This window comes from Gossypium hirsutum, chromosome D05, assembly GCF_007990345.1.
Source record: "Gossypium hirsutum isolate 1008001.06 chromosome D05, Gossypium_hirsutum_v2.1, whole genome shotgun sequence".
NCBI classification, from domain to species: Eukaryota; Viridiplantae; Streptophyta; class Magnoliopsida; order Malvales; family Malvaceae; genus Gossypium; species Gossypium hirsutum.
In genome coordinates, this window is record NC_053441.1 from 22,095,049 (window position 1) to 22,113,134 (window position 18,086).

At 29.4% G+C, this 18,086-nt stretch overlaps 2 protein-coding genes across 3 annotated transcripts; one reads left to right on the plus strand and one right to left on the minus strand.

The window, feature by feature from the left end:
• The first annotated feature begins 7,969 nt into the window (after positions 1 to 7,969).
• Positions 7,970 to 11,499, plus strand: LOC107905020 (two-component response regulator ORR4). Of its 2 annotated transcripts, XM_016831568.2 has the most exons (5): positions 7,977 to 8,420; positions 8,515 to 8,609; positions 10,437 to 10,514; positions 11,034 to 11,101; positions 11,195 to 11,499. In XM_016831568.2, exons 1-5 carry the CDS (start codon positions 8,243 to 8,245, stop codon positions 11,295 to 11,297), a joined length of 522 nt encoding a protein of 173 aa, XP_016687057.1. In that variant the 5' UTR covers positions 7,977 to 8,242; the 3' UTR covers positions 11,298 to 11,499. The 2 variants fall into 2 exon arrangements, with proteins under 2 accessions (XP_016687058.1, XP_016687057.1); XM_016831569.2 differs by lacking the exon at positions 11,195 to 11,499 and having other exon boundaries at positions 7,970 to 8,420; positions 10,480 to 10,514.
• Positions 11,500 to 12,379: 880 nt separating this feature from the next.
• On the minus strand, positions 12,380 to 17,467 carry LOC107905019 (protein disulfide-isomerase). The gene is made up of 11 exons (XM_041094320.1): positions 17,106 to 17,467; positions 16,294 to 16,324; positions 15,911 to 16,198; positions 15,631 to 15,819; positions 15,179 to 15,304; positions 14,774 to 14,911; positions 14,575 to 14,694; positions 14,254 to 14,371; positions 13,523 to 13,635; positions 12,773 to 12,970; positions 12,380 to 12,668 (listed from the first exon to the last, which is right to left on the minus strand). The coding sequence occupies exons 1-10, from the start codon at positions 17,279 to 17,281 to the stop codon at positions 12,782 to 12,784; spliced, it is 1,488 nt and encodes a 495-aa protein (XP_040950254.1). The 5' UTR covers positions 17,282 to 17,467; the 3' UTR covers positions 12,380 to 12,668; positions 12,773 to 12,781.
• Between the last annotated feature and the right edge of the window lie 619 nt (positions 17,468 to 18,086).

The following is an 18,086-nucleotide window of genomic DNA, read 5'->3' on the forward strand; positions in this document are numbered from 1 at the left end:
ATCGACGATTCTTTTTAAAACATCAGGGTTTAAAATTTATTTATTTTTAACAATTTCATTATAAATTCTGATCATATTTACTTTCTTTCTTTTTTTACACAATCTCTTCCTCAACTTATAAATATGAGAATAATACACTTTAACACACTCGAACCTATGTCTTCTTACATTAGCAACAATACTAATGTTAATCTCAACCGGCACATATAAAAATTATTAATGAAATATAAATATAGTAAATATATGTTGCATATTATAAGTATACCGTTCACGAGATTGACATTAGCTGACAGAATCGAAAATTGGGGAGATATTAGGGAAATAGTAAAAATGTGGGTCCCATCATATTTTGAGAAGGCCCCACACCAAAGATCACATACTAAATTAGGACCCTTTTTAATCATACTTTTCTTTAGGGATTTGAATTTTATGATCAATACTTTCTTCTATTTTCCATTTTTACTTTTCTTGCCTTGTTATGCAAATTTTATTATTTATGGAAAGCATTTTAATTTTAAATTTTATTTTAAATTTTTATTTTTTAAATTTTTTAATATATTATTTTTTAAATCAATAAATGTTGAAAATTGTGTAAAACTTTTGTTAATTTAAAATTTTGGTTGATATTAAGTCCAAATTTTGTATCTAAACAACTCATTACCTCTCTCTATTTACTAAAAATAATAATGCATTCATAATATATATTTGTAAAGGTTTTAAAATACAAATTACAAATAATATATGTTTAATACGAAGCAAGTCTGTTATTGACATTTTTTAGGCCCTAGGCAAAACAATAAAATGGAGTTTTAGATTCATTAAAATTTGATAAAAAAAAATCTGAGCCCTTAAAAGTTAAAAAAAAATTGGGCCCCTTAAAAATTAGAAAATAATATTTTGAATCCTTTTTAACCTTGGGCCCTGGGCGGCTGCAATTGCACCTCTAGACAACCCCAGGGCCGGGCTTGATACAAAGTACAACATATTGAAAATTTAAGGGTAATATATTAAGAAATCCCTTACATTACTATACTTTGTTTAAACTAACCCTTAAACTATTTTTACCTATATTTTCCAAGTAAAAGTATTTTAAATTTCAAGCTTTTATATATACACCTTCACATTGACATAAAATTCAAAATAGTGATTAAGTGTTATGTATATAAGTACTTTTAAGAAATTTTAAAATATTATTTTGTTTCACTTTCAAAAAAAATATTACGTTATTTTCTATTTAATAAACTATTTTCATCAAATTTACATAGACAAAATTAGTTTAAAGATTCAAAATAATTTTACGTTAATATTAAAATGGAGGACTTTCATGGATAAAAATTATATATTATGGGCTTATTTAGCGTGGGTTTGGATGGGCGATTGGGTGCGGTGCGGTGCGGTGCGTTTAGCTTATTTTTTGTCTCACGCTACAGTATCTAATCTCACCGCCACCGCTGTTTTTACACTAACCGCAGGTAAACGCACTGCTCATCCAAACCCACCCTTAGACAAGGTATAATAATTGGGGCTTTTTAGTATATTGGCCAAATTTAAATATGTCTGAACTTAAATCAAAATAAATTTAAGAATTAAATATTGATAAACATTTTTCTTTGAAAAAATAAAGAATCTTTTCTATTTTCTAGTTTGTTCCTTATATCAATTTTTTGGGAATAAATATCAAAATTATACATGAACTTTGATTCAATGTACAATGTCATACATGAACTTTGATTTTGAGCGCTTCTATACATGAAATTTTGATTTGATTTAAATTTCACAAATCACTAACAATATGGTCGAATTAGCATCATTTTACATTGATATATCGTATATGCAAACAATTATATTAATTAAATAAAAAATGATTGTATGTATTCATTTTTTAAAATATGTACAATTGAATCGAAATCAAAGTTTCATGTATACATATGCACCATGATTCAAGTTTTATGTGTATAACTTCTTGAAATCAAAATTTATATATCAAATTGCATATTAGACCAAAATTAATGTATAAAATTAATATTTATCCGATTTTTTTTAGGGAATCTTTTATGAAAATGAAGCATAGGAACATTATTATTTCCTGGATGGGTTTGCTTTGAATACATTAAAATTTTGTCTTTTATTTGATGGGCGATTCAAATTTATGTGTTAACTAAGGTAGAAATTTTGACCTACAAATCATGTCTAAAATTAGTAGAAAGATCTTAATGGGATTTTCTTTATTGATTTTGTCTTTAATTAACTAAACAATTGAAGATTGCTAAATGTACTCTTCTCTTTTCCTTGTTGTCTAGTTTAAGCAACTTGGCATGTGGGTTTCCATTAACCTTTCATTTCTTGCAATTTCTATTTTTGATGCATTTAAGTTATATAATTTGTCACCATTAGTAGCTAATTCTTTTAAATTCTTTTTTTCGTCATCAGTTAATTTGTGGTGGCAGTTTGTAACAGCTTTCTTTGGTTTTTTTATATTGCGTCAATTTAGTATTAATTCTAAAAAAATTTAACACTCGGCATTTACATATTATGTAATTTTTATTTTTTTTCAAAGTTTTATTTGTTATCCCTTTCATCTAAAAAGCTATAAAATCAAATTTATCAATTAAATCTGATTGAAAATATATATATATATAAAAATAGAAATACCAAAAAATTTTAAGATAATAATATTTCATCTTTTCTCATTCTTTTAAAAATTTGAGAGTTCATTTTTTTAATTAACTAAATTGACATAATTTATAATGTTGAGGGTTAAAATTATTATTATGCCAATTTTATAAGCTAGAATCGTTAAATGCAAGATATAATTTTTCATAATTGAGTAATAGAAAAATTACCAATAGTTGGGTTACTATATTATAATTTACTCAATTATTAAATGCAAAATATAATAATTAATTAATTTATTAAACATATATAAATTACGGTACATCATTTAAATGTAAATATATATATATTCATTCAAACAAGCTATTCATGCAATCGCTTTCGTACAAAACAACACCTTCCTCGAAAAAGAATTGGAAATTTCGATATACGTAAATTACTTTTGGAATTTGTTTTCTTTTCCGGGAAAACATTTTAACTCTGTGTTCTTTTACCAAAAATTTTGTTAAAGAAAATGCTTGATTGCCGCTGTCGGTTGGTATTAATGGGCTGAAAGTTAAATTAGGATTTATTTAAATTTTATTTTATATTTTTAAAGATTTGGATAAAAATATTAAATTTAAAAATGAATTTAGATAAAGTAAATAAATTTATTTAAAATATGAATTAAATTTAAATAAAAAAATTAGGCTTGTTTAATATATGAATCGCTTGTACTTTTAAATGTTAAGATCCGAGTTTTGTCATGCCTGATCCGTTTTCTAATTATGCATTATATTGTATATTATATAAATATTAAATAATATAATAACATATAATATTAGGATAGATATCTACTTACATGAGTAAAACACGAGTAGTTTTACACCCTTTTATATATTTTTATACAATTAATATTTAAGCAATCTAACCGTTAAATCTAAAGATATAATTATATTTACTATACATGTATTCTATTATATTTATCTCAAATATTATATATATTAATATCGTATATAAACTCGTCCCGAGCCCCAACTATTGATACATATGAACAATGACATGGGAGCTGAAGTTAAAGAAAATAGAAAATATCTACCATACTTTTACCAATCTCGGAATTATGATCTTACCATCGCAAAAAGGAAACCAGGCCTTAAAAGAAATATGTTTGACAGTCATAATGTTTTTGTAGAGGATTAAATTATAAATATATATTATAATATAAAATTAAATTAATAAAAATATATAAGGGACCAACAATTAGAAAGAATTGGATTAAATTGGAAAAAATGGGATAAAATTTACACATAACACGAATACAAGATAAAATGAAGGTTCAGATAAGATCCAAATTTCGATATCAATGACTGTTTCTATATATTTATCTGTGTTTGTTTTTTTTTTTTAACTTAGGATATGAAAATTAATCGACTCTTTCTATTTTTAGTTTGGGCATTTTATGGTTGTATCGAGTTTTAACAAAAAGTTTCCATTTCAACACGAAAATATAAAATGAGAAGTTTGATTACTAGTTTTTATACTACGCTTTAATATTCTGATTTGATATTATTTTAAAATAATTTGATTAATTTTATTTTTATATATTTTTAATCTTAAAAATTTCAATCCCTACCTCTAATTTCGAGTAATTTAAAAGATTTAGGAGTGGTTAAGCTCAATGGTGGAGCTTAGTATAGACCCGGGAGCCATGGCTCCCTAAAATGGTAAATTTTTAATTTGAGTTCTTTATAATTTATAAAACTTTAAATTAATAATAGTAAATTTGCACTTTGCCCCCTAAAAAATGATAAAAATTTGATTTAACCCTTTAAAAATTATAAAAATATAGACTATTAAAATGATGAAATTATATTTTTACCATAGTAAAAATATACAATTTAATTTCGTTCCCAAAAACATTTCTGACTCCAATATTAGTTAGGCATTACAAATTTGTGCCGTCCAAGTGATTTATTGCTCTAAATAAAAAATAGGGTAAACTATAAAAATAGTCACTTTTGTTTGCTTCAGATTATATTTTAGTCATTTATGTTTGAAATGTTATATTTTAGTCACTTACGTTATCATTTTGTTATGAAGTGGTCACTCTACCGTTAAGCTCCGTTACCTCCCTAACAACTGTTCTAGGTGGCAGTCCAAATGGGTTTTAAATGCCAACTTGGATGTCATACGTGGTAGTCCAAATTAAATTTATTTAATTAAAAACCTATTTTCATCTTAGCAACTGGATATCTAAGTTGCCATTTAAAACTATTTGGACTGCCACGTAGGACTACCGTTAGGGAGGTCATGGAGTTTAACGGTACAGTGACCACTTTGTAACAAAACGATAACGTAAGTGACTAAAACGTAACATTTCAAACATAAGTGACTAAAATGTAATCTGAGACAAACAAAAGCGATTATTTTTATAGTTTACCCTAAAAAATATCAAAATTATTGCCAAAACTTGGTTTAAATGGCTAATTTAAGCTAGTAATTTGTTGGGTGCTTAAACCATGTTTATAGTACTTATGATAGTGAAAGAATACCTAATCATCAATAGTTTTCTATAATTACTTCTTTTAATGGATCAATGGAATCGTTTTTTTCCTTTTTACATATATAGTTTTACATCTTTTATTTCAAAAAAAAAATTAAAGCAAATCGTTTTATTTTTAAATAAAAAATAAATTTTCTTTTTAAATAAATATTTACTGGTAAATATTTTTTGAAAAAAGAATCCTTTAAAAAAAATTTATAACAACATTTTATTATAACAATTAAGTTTGTTGTAGAACTAACTTTTTTTTTAATATATATTTTTTTATTTTTATAACAACTTTTTATAAATAACAACAGCAGCAGCAGTAAGATATGAAGTATACATTTTACTAAATTAATTCTTTATAACAGCCTTTTCTCTCAAATTCTGATAAAATCAATTTTATTCCCAAGTAAAATAAAAATAAAATGTTTTTGTTAAGATATTAGTTTTACATAAAAATTATTAATCATATGTTATTAAATAAAAGTAATATTTAATAAATGGATTTACTTTTCTAAAATTTATCAAAGATGTGATCTAAGTCTCATTAATTAATAACAATATTAATATATTATAGTTTTGCAATTTGTAAATTAAAAAAAATTTAAATATGATTTAAATTTCAAATATGGTTATATATGTATAACAGTTAACAACCATCTCTTTAAAATATTTAATATTTTGACAAACAAATAAAATAAGAAAGGGTGGAAAGAATCAAAAGATGTTATTATTTAATTTTAATACTTTATATTGATTTTTTTTCTATCATAGATTGACAACGTAACAAATTAAACAAAAAGGTTTCTACATCATTAATAAGTCATTAAGTGTTCTATGTAATAAAAAATAAAAAATCAAAGATGTTCTTGGGTTAAGTCATATCTTGATTTTGAAAATGTTGATTAAAAAAGTTAAAATTTCTGATCAATAAATGTTAGATTTGTAGGTACGAATTTTGGAGAGAACATTATTGGAAGATGAAATGAGAGGAAGGTGATTAAAGAAATCATAACCTCTCATCAACTCATAAATAGGAAGATAATACACTTCAACGTACTCGAACCCACGTCCTCCTACATTGATGACAATATTCATACCAGTCAAGCTAAAATTCAATTACAAATATTTTTTTTAAAAATTTTGGAAAAGACATAAATTACATTTTATGGTAAAAGACAAAGGAAATCAAGATTTTGATGAAGTAGAAATAAATACCCGTGATAAGTTGAGGATGGACCAACAACTTTTGGATGCGTTTTATTTTACGTCTTTAAATTAAATTGAAATTGGTTACATGTTTCAATCTTTTACTGTCCTACCTCGAAAATATTAGACTAAAATCAGAGGTCACATCCCACAATCTGTTAATTCAAACAAATTCAACCCACCATGCTTTAACCCTCAAACCAGCTTTCTTCTATTTACTTTTTTTAAGTCATATTTAACCCTTTTTTTTGGTTTAAATATACAAATTAATCTGTAATTTTTTCGATATTCTTATTTTTTAAAAGAGTTTATAAATATAACTACAAGTGCTAACAACCTCTTAGCTCAATGATAAGAATATCATACTGTGAGGCGTGAGAGTTAGGATTTAATTTCAAGTAACTACATCTTTGCCCTCAATTATAAAAAAAAAACAATTATAAGTTTAAAATCAAAATATAACCGAACTTAAATAAAAATAAATTCAGGTGTAGCCCAACATAAACATGTTCTCGAAGGCCTGCTCAAAATTCGGGAAGGTTTGAGTAAAAAATTAAGCTCGAAAAATGGGTTTAGGTAAAAAAGTATGCTTATTTAAAATATGGACTAGGTCGGACTTGAACATTCAAGGCCTGAGGCTAGTTTGGTTTGTTTTTAAGTTTATAATACTTTACATTATGTAATTTAACATATTAAAAAGATAAATATATACTAAATATACAATACTACTTTAATTAAATATTGAAATAATACAAAATATTTAAAAAAAAATTAAAAATAATATGGACGGGTCTAAAATGGGTTTTGGTTAATCTTTTAAAAATATAGGTAGACAAAATTTTAAGCTTATATTTCGGGTCGATCCAATCCACGAGTGTACGTAGGATTTAAAATAATTTTGAGTATAATATTTACATCACACACATAATGAAATCCAAGAATCTTGACTTAATTAACAAATCTATGTTTTTTTTTTAAGATAAAAATAAAGAAAGAGTGGTAATTATAAAATAAAAATAGAATTCAAAGGGTTTGAATTGGAAGGGCAGATAATTAGTAAAAAAATAAGAGAAACCTCCCATATGATCTCATGACCAAACGGCAACAAAGATCTTGGCTGGATTTTCCTTTGGAAATCCAAAGCAAAATAAAAGATAATTAAAATGAGAAAATGACTGAAACAGAAACAGCAACAGATATGCACTACCACCTGTTATACATAATCTATGGAGAGATCGCATTTTGCTTCAATTTCTATTTTTTTATTTTTATTTCTTAAATTACACCCTCAACTCTCTATTTTTTTAAAATATTTCATAATATTTTTTATATTAATTTTAGTCGAGATTTACAAAATATTTAATGTTGAAATTAACAGGTAGAAACAAATCATAATTATACTGCACATAACATGACTCTTTCATAGCATTAATAAACAATTTTAGAAATTAAAATGGTAATGATTTTTATTTATTATCTCTCGCTATGTATTTAATTTTTTATACAATATTTAAAATTATCTGCAACTTTCTTTAATTCATAAATGCAAAAATAAACATTCAAGCTCACGTATAAAATAAAATTTAAGTGCTGTGGTTTCTGTTAGCGGCAAAATACGTATAGTTGGGGTTCTCAAGAAAACTAGTTTTCTTTTCTCTCTCTCACACACACACTCTTTATTCATCCATTCATTCAGATTACATCGAAAGCGGCATTTAAATTCTCCCCTTATATATCCTTCTTCCCCTTCTTCTTCTTTTCTTCCTCGAAGAAAAAAAGAGAAGAGTTTTTTTTTTCTAAAGTTTGACAAGTTTCAGGATCAGGTGGATCGGCCTAGGAATAAGTAGCAAACTATATATATAGTCAATTACAAGCTTTGATTTAACATTAATGGAGTTGATGAAATCAGAGAATATCGTTCAAGACAGGCAACCTCAACCTCAAGAAGAAGAAGAAATCATGCAGCAAGAGGAAGAAGAAGAACAGCGGTTTCATGTATTGGCAGTTGATGACAGTGTGATTGACAGGAAATTATTGGAGAAGCTCCTCAAAGCTTCTTCATACCAAGGTATAATCTCAGCCTTTTTGCTAATTAATTAAGCTTAACAAATAATAAGATGGGGGTGTTGTTTTTTTTAAATGAAAGTTGGATAAAATTGCAGTGACGTGTGTGGAGTCTGGGGAAAAAGCGTTGGAATATCTGGGTTTGCTTCATCACTCATCTCCTGCTTCTTCTTCTTCCCAACATCATCATCAGGTCTCTATCATAACCCTTTTTTATGCTAAATTAATTATTAAAAAAATACCCACTCAATCTTACACCATTTAGAGATGGTGAACTTCAATATATTTAAATACAAAATATTCTCTGCTTTAAAAAGATTTAAAAATGGGGTTTTTCTCGTTTTAATTATATTTTTTTATATTTTTGAAGTATTTTTTATATTAAAAAACGGCCAGGGGGATTAATTTGAAATTAGGTTATTTAACATAAATAACTTGTTATTGTATCAAATTAATATAATATCTTTATGATTAATTGTTTCTTAGAACTACCTATAACTCCTCCCAACTCTTAAATTGGAGGATCATATATTTCAGCGTATTCAAACTCACGTCTTTCTGTATTTGCGACAATGTTGACACCAATCGATCTAAGACTCAATCGAGAATGTTTATTTTTTTTTCAATCCGATATAAGAGAGGATAACCAAAAAAAATGTACTTAACCACTATATTGAAAAAGGGTTTTTTCCCCTAGCAACCATAGTAGTTTATTTGATAATATAATTAAAATTAAGGTAAATTACACTAACAGTTACTCAACTTTGATGCAGTTGACAAAACAATCACCCTGATTTTAATTCAGTTACTCCAGCTTTCGAAAAATAACAAATTAATCATTTTAACTATTTTCCATCACAAACGTCACGAAAAAGTGACATGTCATTTAACGGAGTAGTTAGAGTGCTTGCTATCATTTAAACAACCTCAAATTAAGAACCCTAATTGGGCAATAGAAGAAGAGGAGAAGAAGAAAAAGAGAAGAAATGGAGATGTAGTCCTTTTTCTTTCACTTTGCTCCATTTTATTTAAAAGTTCTTCAAAACCCATTCATGTAAATAAGTTTTTTTCTCTTCTTTCGTCCGTTCAACCAACCATAGAGATTTGAACAAAAAACCTATTCAACCAGCCATAGAGATTTGGGATTTCTATGGGACAATTTTAAAAGCATTTCTAAAAGAGGTCATCAAATATGAAACAATTATCAATTGATATTGGAGAAATTGGAAATTAGGGTTTGAGATTTGAAATTTTTGAAGGTGAAGACCTTTTTTTTAACCTCAAAATTTTGAAGATGAACCTCTTTTTGAACCTCAACTAATTGTTATGGCTGCCACACTTTTTCTTCCTACATCTTTGACCTTATTCTTCTTTTAATTAAATATCCATCACTTTCTGCGTTCTTCTTTCTATACTTGAAAATAGTTGTATGTTGTAGCTTCACTTTTAACCATAAAAAATTTCAGATGGTGGAGGAAGCAATTAACCCTCTCCCTCTCCGATTTTTTCAAGGTCTTGCTTTAGGTTCCAGTTTTTATATATATGAAAAAGAAATTAGGTTGTTGGTTTCTTGGGGGAAATGAGAAGACTTGCAAGAAGAGGAGAAAGAATAAAAGAACACGAAGGTGGCAGATAGAACAGAGGCAACAGTAGTGACTATGGAAATGGCAAGGGTCAACAACCTTAAAAATGCCATAGGTTTTGTTTGGCAAATTTTACTTTTGTTGGTTAGCTGAAGAAGAAGAAGAGGTGAAGAAGAAGACCCTTCAGCTCTTCATGTCCAACGTGGCAAGTAATTGGTCACGTTAGTTGTTCTGTTAAGCCTGTAACAGAAAATGTTAATGGGTGATTGATTTATTACTTTTTGATAATGTTAATAATTGATTTATTATTTTTCGAAAGTTAAATAACTGAATTGAAATCAAAATTTCTGTTTAGTCAAATGCATCACTCTTAAAATTACTTAATAGTTTTGATATATATTTTTCTGAAATTTATTGTGCTATTGGAGGAAACGCAGGGACATAAAGTCAACTTAATAATGACAGACTTTTCTATGCCAGGAACGAGCGGCTATGATTTACTCAAACGTATCAAGGTCAACTCAATCCCCCTTAATGATATTATTATTATATAATGATCACTTTCTATATTTATTTTTCATTTATAAATATTGGAACTTGGGTGCTCTCTCAAGTCTTAGAAAATCAGGTCAAAAATCAAAATCCACGGGTTTTTTTTAAATTTAGATTATTTTTAAAGAAGGTGAATACTCGAATACTCGACCAATAGGTTACAATTTGAGTTCACTTTTATTATATTATTATAATTCTAAAAGGTTACATATTAAGAATTTATCACATCTAATTTTTTTTGAAAATTGATTTTTTTATTTAAAAAAATATTGATTGAATCTATTGTAATTGGAGTAGTAATATTTGATTCTTATATAGTAGTGGGACGAATAACTTATCGATTTATGTTCGAGTTTTTCAGACCAATCACCAAATCCAAAACAAAAACTGAATTAAAGAGTCAAATTTTACAAGATTAATATATATTTTTCAAATCCATCATTTCAAGGTGATAATAACTTAGTATTTACCTACAACTGCAGGGATCTTCTTGGAAAGACGTACCGGTGGTGGTGATGTCATCAGAGAATGTACCTTCAAGAATAAGCATGTAAGTTCATGATCATGTTCATCTCTTTTTTTTTTTAAGAGAAAAAAAAGAGGTCAAAAAATGGAATTAATTAAAGAAAGAAAATGAAAGCAGGTGCCTAGAAGGAGGAGCAGAAGAATTCATGTTAAAGCCTCTTCAATTATCAGACCTACACAAAATTCAAGCTCACCTTCTCAAATCCCTTCCTCACTCTTAGCTCTACTACGGACCATCATTACTTTTAGCTAGAGATACTACCCTAATATTTTATCTTCTCACGTTAAACCCTAAACAAATGAAACGACCAGCACTACTAGCATGAAAATTAGTGTATAAAGTACTTTGTTACATATATTAGGAGCACTGCTTACTTGGTTAATGCTATTGTGCTAATCTAAAAATTTCTGGATTTATTTTCATTAATTTGTGTAATTAAATATCTATATTCGAATATTAATATTTTTATATATTATAGCTATATACTAATAATGTATACGTAATTAGTGGAGTATCTTTGATAACATGAAAACCATACTTTCTTCATATTTGGTAACTGACGTCACTAAATTAAAACTTACAAATATAACAATCTGTACGTTTACAGAGAGTTTGTATTATTTTATTATGTTATGACCAATGTTGTACATTTATATGAATGCTGATAATGATAATTCATGTATTCACGTCAGATTCATATTTTATTTTTCGGATTATACCTAGTTGTTTCAATAATCTTTCTTATGTTGGAAACTTTAAAAAACCTTAAAACATTTCGATTAAAATCTCAACTACGATTATCATCCAAGTCCCAAGTCCCAAGTCCGAGGGAATGTCAACATCTGAGACATATTTTGCTTGCTGGCTGAGGTTGGGTTTGGGTTCCTACAGGTGGGCCTGAAGTTAGATACATTATAATCACCATTTTTCATGTTTGCTAAATTTATAATCTACACGGTAAGACCAATTAAACTGTTCAGGGGAGGACAAGGAAGAGAGACTTAGGTTTGTTTTACTTGCTCCAACTTTTTTTCCCCTGAAGTAACTGTTTTCACTTGTGCAATAAGCAATACATATATCCAACATTATACCCCTGATGAATATATATTTATATTGATTTCGAAGTTACATGGACGTTGGCTCTTCAAAATCTTGACTGGAAAGAAAGCGTCTATCAGACAAACAGCTATTCCCTAGGCAACTTAAATTAGCTTCCTGACCAACTATTTCCACTGTAAAAACCCATTAAAGCAAAGCAGCAGCGACTGAACATCAGGAAAAGAAAGGGGGGGCAAAGGAGAATAAATGCAAAGTATCCTCTCTATATTTAACTTGCTCGGAAGTTTTCTGCCGACAAGGTAACTGTCACAACTAACGGTATACTGAAAACTACAATGAATAACAACACGAAAAGTCCAAAAAACACGTCTGCATTATTTCATAGATTTTTTTAATATTAAAAGAGATTCATTGAACTAAAAGGGAAGGAGGTGAGGGAAGAAGTTCCACCATCTTTCAGTCCAATAGCAGTTTCTGAATAAAACTGCAAATGCACATACCAAATATGTGGTATAGTTATGTTGTTGAACTCCTACAAAGAAAAAAAACAGATTAAATAATTTCAGCAGATTTGAGTGCTAAAATAAGATTATACTATTATATTAACAAGGACAGCAGTACTTGTAAGAAACCTACCCTGCCTGTTCAGAGCTCATCCTTTGCTGACTCTTGTTGGGCAGTTTTATCCCTGTTCTTTTCAATGAAGTTGACGATGTCTTCCTTGGTCCTATTGCCCTCATAAGGAGTTATGTTTCCACTAGTTGATCTAAAGTAAATGGTTGGGTAGCCTCTAACATCAAAGTTCTCACCCACAATATCATTTGCAGTGGCATCCTACAAAGAATAATGGAGAAGCCTATAGGTCAAATAATCTTCCCCAAAAGGTAATAGGTAATTTGAACATTATGTTACTTGGATTTAGGAGGTGTGTAGGTTGGACATATATCCACCATTGGTTTGTTTATTTTTTTCCAGTATTTTTTTTCTATATAATTGGAAGGTCCCTAAAGGGTTGTATCCATTTTCCAGATATGCATTTGATACGGGTACTAAACATAGGTACTTCAATAAAAATGAGGAGCCAGAGCAACATGAATTTAACATACACGATGTCAACAGAACTAATAGGAGCTGCGGGTCCCTGCAACAATTAATATCTCTAAAGTACCATTCTATCTATTGACAAAGAAATATTCCTAATAATCTGTCTAAAATCAGTGGAAATGCTGCCACCAACTAAAGGAAAAAAAAATTCATCATGGTGTTCTCGGAGACTATTCTACCCACAATAACCCACCAAAACCTTTCGTTTTAAAGCAGTTTCTAGCATTATTGCTAAAAACTTCATCGGACCAAAACATGGAAAATATTCAATATGAAACTTACAAGTTTTGCAATCAAAACATTATCATCTTTTTCATAATGAACAGCAACTTCATCCAAGATTGGGGCCAATTTCTTGCAATGTCCACACCAAGGGGCATAAAACTCAAGCAGAACTGCAGAAAGAAAATCTTAATATCATTTTATCATGGATGGTGATTTCAGAAAATCTTGATCTCACTCCAACAGCTGCAAATTGCTTGAAAGCTCTATCAAGTTCTTTTGAAATTTGAAACATAATTCAAGTCCCTAACTTAAAGACCCGCAAAATATTGACTAGATGGCTCCCCAAATGAAAAAAAGAATAAGCCATCAACTTCTAATAAATTAAAATTTTAGCTTCACACAACTATCTCTTATCTTCGCACCAACATGAAGTAACCCATCTACTCATCATGTTCTGAGACCATTTTTATTTTGGAAAAAGAAGGAAAGCAAGAGATCTTGTACTAAATATTCTTCCAGACAGTCCATTACAAGGATTTGCTGATTCTAGAGGTACCAACAGATTTTCAATAGAAGGGGTACACTGACTATTGGACTGTGAAGAAGCTATACACGAATATGAACTCATTCCAAATTCAAGATCCTGCACTGTCAGATAAAAACAATGCCTGCAATTCTAAGCATCCATCATGCCCTCTACATGATAAAACCTTCTAATGCCAAGTCTAACAAAAAGAAAAAAACACAGGCAAGTAAACCATGACTAAATGGTAACGGGGAAAACACACCATTTTTGCCTGATTTGAAAACCATGTCTTCAAAGGTGTCAGCAACCACCACTTTTACAGGTTCCTTATTCTCCTCGGGAATAGGTTCAGACTTGAGATATGGTGGAACTTTTCCTTCCTGCAGAAGAGTACTTCAGGCAAACAGCAAATAGAGGACAAACCGCAAATATCTCTTTAACTCACAGATACATCTCCTATCAATAACTCATGACCTTAACCAGTGCAAGTTACAGAACGTTGCAAATATACCAAAATTTTGATAAGAAAGTATAAGGTTTATCATATTTCGAACCAGTACATTAAATCTAGTGAAGAAATTACCTTGTAATCCTTCACAAAAGGTGCAATGTCATTAGCCAGCAAATTTGGTTTCAAATACTTCTTCCCATCATTATTCTGAATGATGATTAGAGGTACTTGGCTTTCTTGAACTCCAAAATACTGCTCTCCAACCAAAAAAAGAATTAGACTACTGTAGCAAATGCAATAAGCATACTGCCATATTTGAGTAGATACTAACCTGGAAGGCAGCTTGACTAGCCTCAAGATCTCCCAAAAGGAAACCAATTCCCTGTCCTTTGTATTGCTCAGCAACTTCACGATATTTTGAAGTTAAAGAATCAATACCTTCAACACTCAAGTTTGCAAACAACATAGCCTAACAGATTCAGAAGTTCTATTAGTAGATGAACTTAGAGGATGTACCGAACAAGTTATGACAATCAAACCAAAATGATATAGAAGGAAGACCAAGCTGATAAAGAACTCAATATCACAGTCCAAAGTGCATGACGACAGTAGAAAACATGACAAAAATAAGAATTCCAATATAATGCTTGTTATCAAACAAATGCCAGCCACACTGTCTTCACTGTGTATAAGAACTAGGTGACAAAGGAATGAAATTTCGGATGTGTAAATTTACCTTAGCATTGGGACTGTTATAGAACTTGATAACAAATGGGTGATTGCTTGGGTCCTTGTTAAAGAGGGTAACAAGAGGCATGCTAGATTCTGCAACAAACTTCTCTAGAGCTTCCACATTAAAGTCCTGAAAGAAAAATGCTTCAGTAAAAGCAAATTGCAAAGAGTACAAAGGAAGCTAACAACAGTAATGAATTTGTATATCAATGGTGATAAAGAATATAGTTGATGCTCCAAATAGATTTGGCAATTTGTGTATTCATGTCAAGTTCATGTACTTTACGTCAATATTATGTTTGCGGATCATATATTTACATAGATTTTGATCACTTAACAATTTGTGCCGTATAGATTTTGACACGGTCTTGTTTTTGTGTACGGCCCTGTTTTAGTTATTCTCCCCATGTTATGTAATTGTATTGTCCAAACTTTCTAGGTCTAGCTCAAGATTACCTCGAAGTCAACAAAGAGTTCATCAAAAGGCTTGAAAAGTCTGACCACAGGGCCGGTCACTGACGATTCGCCACGCGGAAGGTGCTTAGCATCCAAAGTATGACTAAATTCATAATCAGAACGCAATTTCTCAGCAAGTGCCATATAATTCTCAAACTCTTCGCCAGAGAATTTTGGGAATACCCCAACCTGGAATTAGAACATATATCTACATATCAGCTAAACTTCGTCACCAAAAACCAATGGAAACAGAAGAGAAAACAATTCTAAGAGAACTTACAACTACTATCTTCTTGCCATCAATAAGATTACTGGCATCTTCTGCTGACTTTAGTTCAGCAGAAGCAGGACCACTTTGTTTCTTCAAATACTCCACAATACCATCAGCTTCACGTGGACCTTTGTATTCCTGAACATTCTTTCCTCCATTTCTCAAAATTCTAAGTGTAGGGTAACCCCTGACTTCATATTCATTTGCTAGATATTTGTTTGCTTCCTCATTGGCGTCAACTTTGGCAAGAATGACTGGAGGGTCGTGTTTACTCAATATAGATGCTGCTTTCTCATACTACACCGCAAACAAAAAGGTTTTATTGTTATTAGCCAACTAAGAAATTTATCAACAAAAATTGACTAATTTGGGGAAATTTATTTATTTTTTACCTCTGGAGCAAGATTCTTACAGTGCCCACACCTAAAGTATTCAAAACAATGCATTTTAAGAATTTAGTGCCAAGAAGAAAGACAGGACTAACAAGGCATGTTAAGAAAATGAAACATATTAAGTTAAATCTCTCCAGAACGAAGACTCATGTTTGCATTGTTTAGATAAATTATTTCAAGTATTCAAAAAATCATATTTCAGCAAGCCAAAATGATCTACATGTAGACCATTCTTGCAAGATTTATTTACTATGAAATTTCATGTTACCACAACATAATACGACACATTGCACCTTACATTTTAATTAAAAAAAAAAGGTCAAACTTCAACTACTTACCAGATCGAAACCAATACTTAATAACAAGAAAAGACAAGGATTCTTCACGATAACCTCAAATTGCGTAAACATTATATCATTACTTGTGAGAATATCTCTGCTTCCAAAAGCAAATGATTCCTTCGAGAACTCGATAAGCAATCAATTAACCGATCATTTCAAGATAAGCAATCAATTTTCGTATTAATAGCTAACTTCAATCAAGCAATCCTACAATCGGTCACTAATCTCAAATCTTAACTACTCGAATTGAAAACTTCTCAAGAAAAATAAGATCGGGTAATAAACTGTAAAATGCACTAAAAAAATCTTTCAAAAAGCAACTATCACGAATTTAGACTCCTTATTTTCTAAATCAACAACTAAACTCATAGCATGCAGTTGAAGCCTCTGTTATTTTTACGAAACCAAGATCCAAAAAAATAAGAAGAAGAAAAATTAGGCGAAAAATGAAAAAAAAAATGAAAGGCTTACCAAGGAGCGTAAAACTCGACGACGATAAATTTGCGCTTACTAACAGTGTCGGTGAAGTTGGAATGATCCAAAGTCAAAACAAAGTCCTTCGTTTCACTGCTCTGTTCAGCTGAGATCGCCGTTACAGAGCATAAGATTGCGGACAAAGCAAACCAAACTGAAACACTTCTCGCCATTATCGAAGCTCTCTATCTCTCCTCACTTTTTCGCTATCTTTCTTTTTTTTCAGTGACTAGATTTATAGGGTTTTAATGGAATGACATCAAAGACTTTGGAAACCGAAGGAAGACAAAAACATGGTATTGATAGTTTGGTACGTCACGCTCTGGAGAACGCGGTGATGAGAATGAGGCTTAAAAACCCATTTTACATTTGATTCTATTATTTTCTTTTTATTTTAATAAATCTAAAAACTACATAAAGTTTAATTTTGTATTAAATTTTATAAATTTGTGTTATAATCCAAATATCTATTAAATAATTATATTTATATCTTTATGAATATACACCAGAATTTTTATAAATAGAACTTCTATTTATATAATACACCAAAAATAAAAAATAAAAAATATTTCATTTGATTCTCTCCGATTTCTTATTATTCTTAAATTATTTTATAAAGAATTAGTGTAGAAAAACTTTCTATAAATTGACTCTTTATATGCTCAGCTCAATACTTAGTAAACTGTTTTTGTCAGTATAAAATGTCGATAGTCATTAGGCTTCATTGTATTCTCGAGGTTAATTTGTTAGTAACTCTTTTGCACGGTAAAATATAGGTGGAGACGAATAGAACCTTAAAGAAATTGGAACTGATACACACCTTGAAACCTTCATTAATTTCGCATAAATTTATTTTTATCTCTACACACCAACAATTTTAAAGTTCTATGTTCGTAATTTATGAGAAATTAAACACGACGTGTTTATTTACCACACATTCACATGACACGACAAGAATGATACTATGAGGATGGCTAT

What these genes read in the sequence shown, in the direction of transcription:
- LOC107905020 (XM_016831568.2), top strand. Translation starts at nt 8,243, where the DNA reads ATGGAGTTGATGAAATCAGAGAATATCGTTCAAGACAGGCAACCTCAA. An exon ending in CAAAGCTTCTTCATACCAAG is followed by an intron (nt 8,421 to 8,514) that starts GTATAATCTCAG and finishes ATAAAATTGCAG; the next exon opens with TGACGTGTGTGGAGTCTGGG. An exon ending in CTTCCCAACATCATCATCAG is followed by an intron (nt 8,610 to 10,436) that starts GTCTCTATCATA and finishes GAGGAAACGCAG; the next exon opens with GGACATAAAGTCAACTTAAT.
- LOC107905019 (XM_041094320.1), bottom strand. Translation starts at nt 17,281, where the DNA reads ATGGCGAGAAGTGTTTCAGTTTGGTTTGCTTTGTCCGCAATCTTATGC. An exon ending in GTCGAGTTTTACGCTCCTTG is followed by an intron (nt 16,325 to 17,105) that starts GTAAGCCTTTCA and finishes TGAATACTTTAG; the next exon opens with GTGTGGGCACTGTAAGAATC. An exon ending in ATGGCAAGAAGATAGTAGTT is followed by an intron (nt 15,820 to 15,910) that starts GTAAGTTCTCTT and finishes TTCTAATTCCAG; the next exon opens with GTTGGGGTATTCCCAAAATT.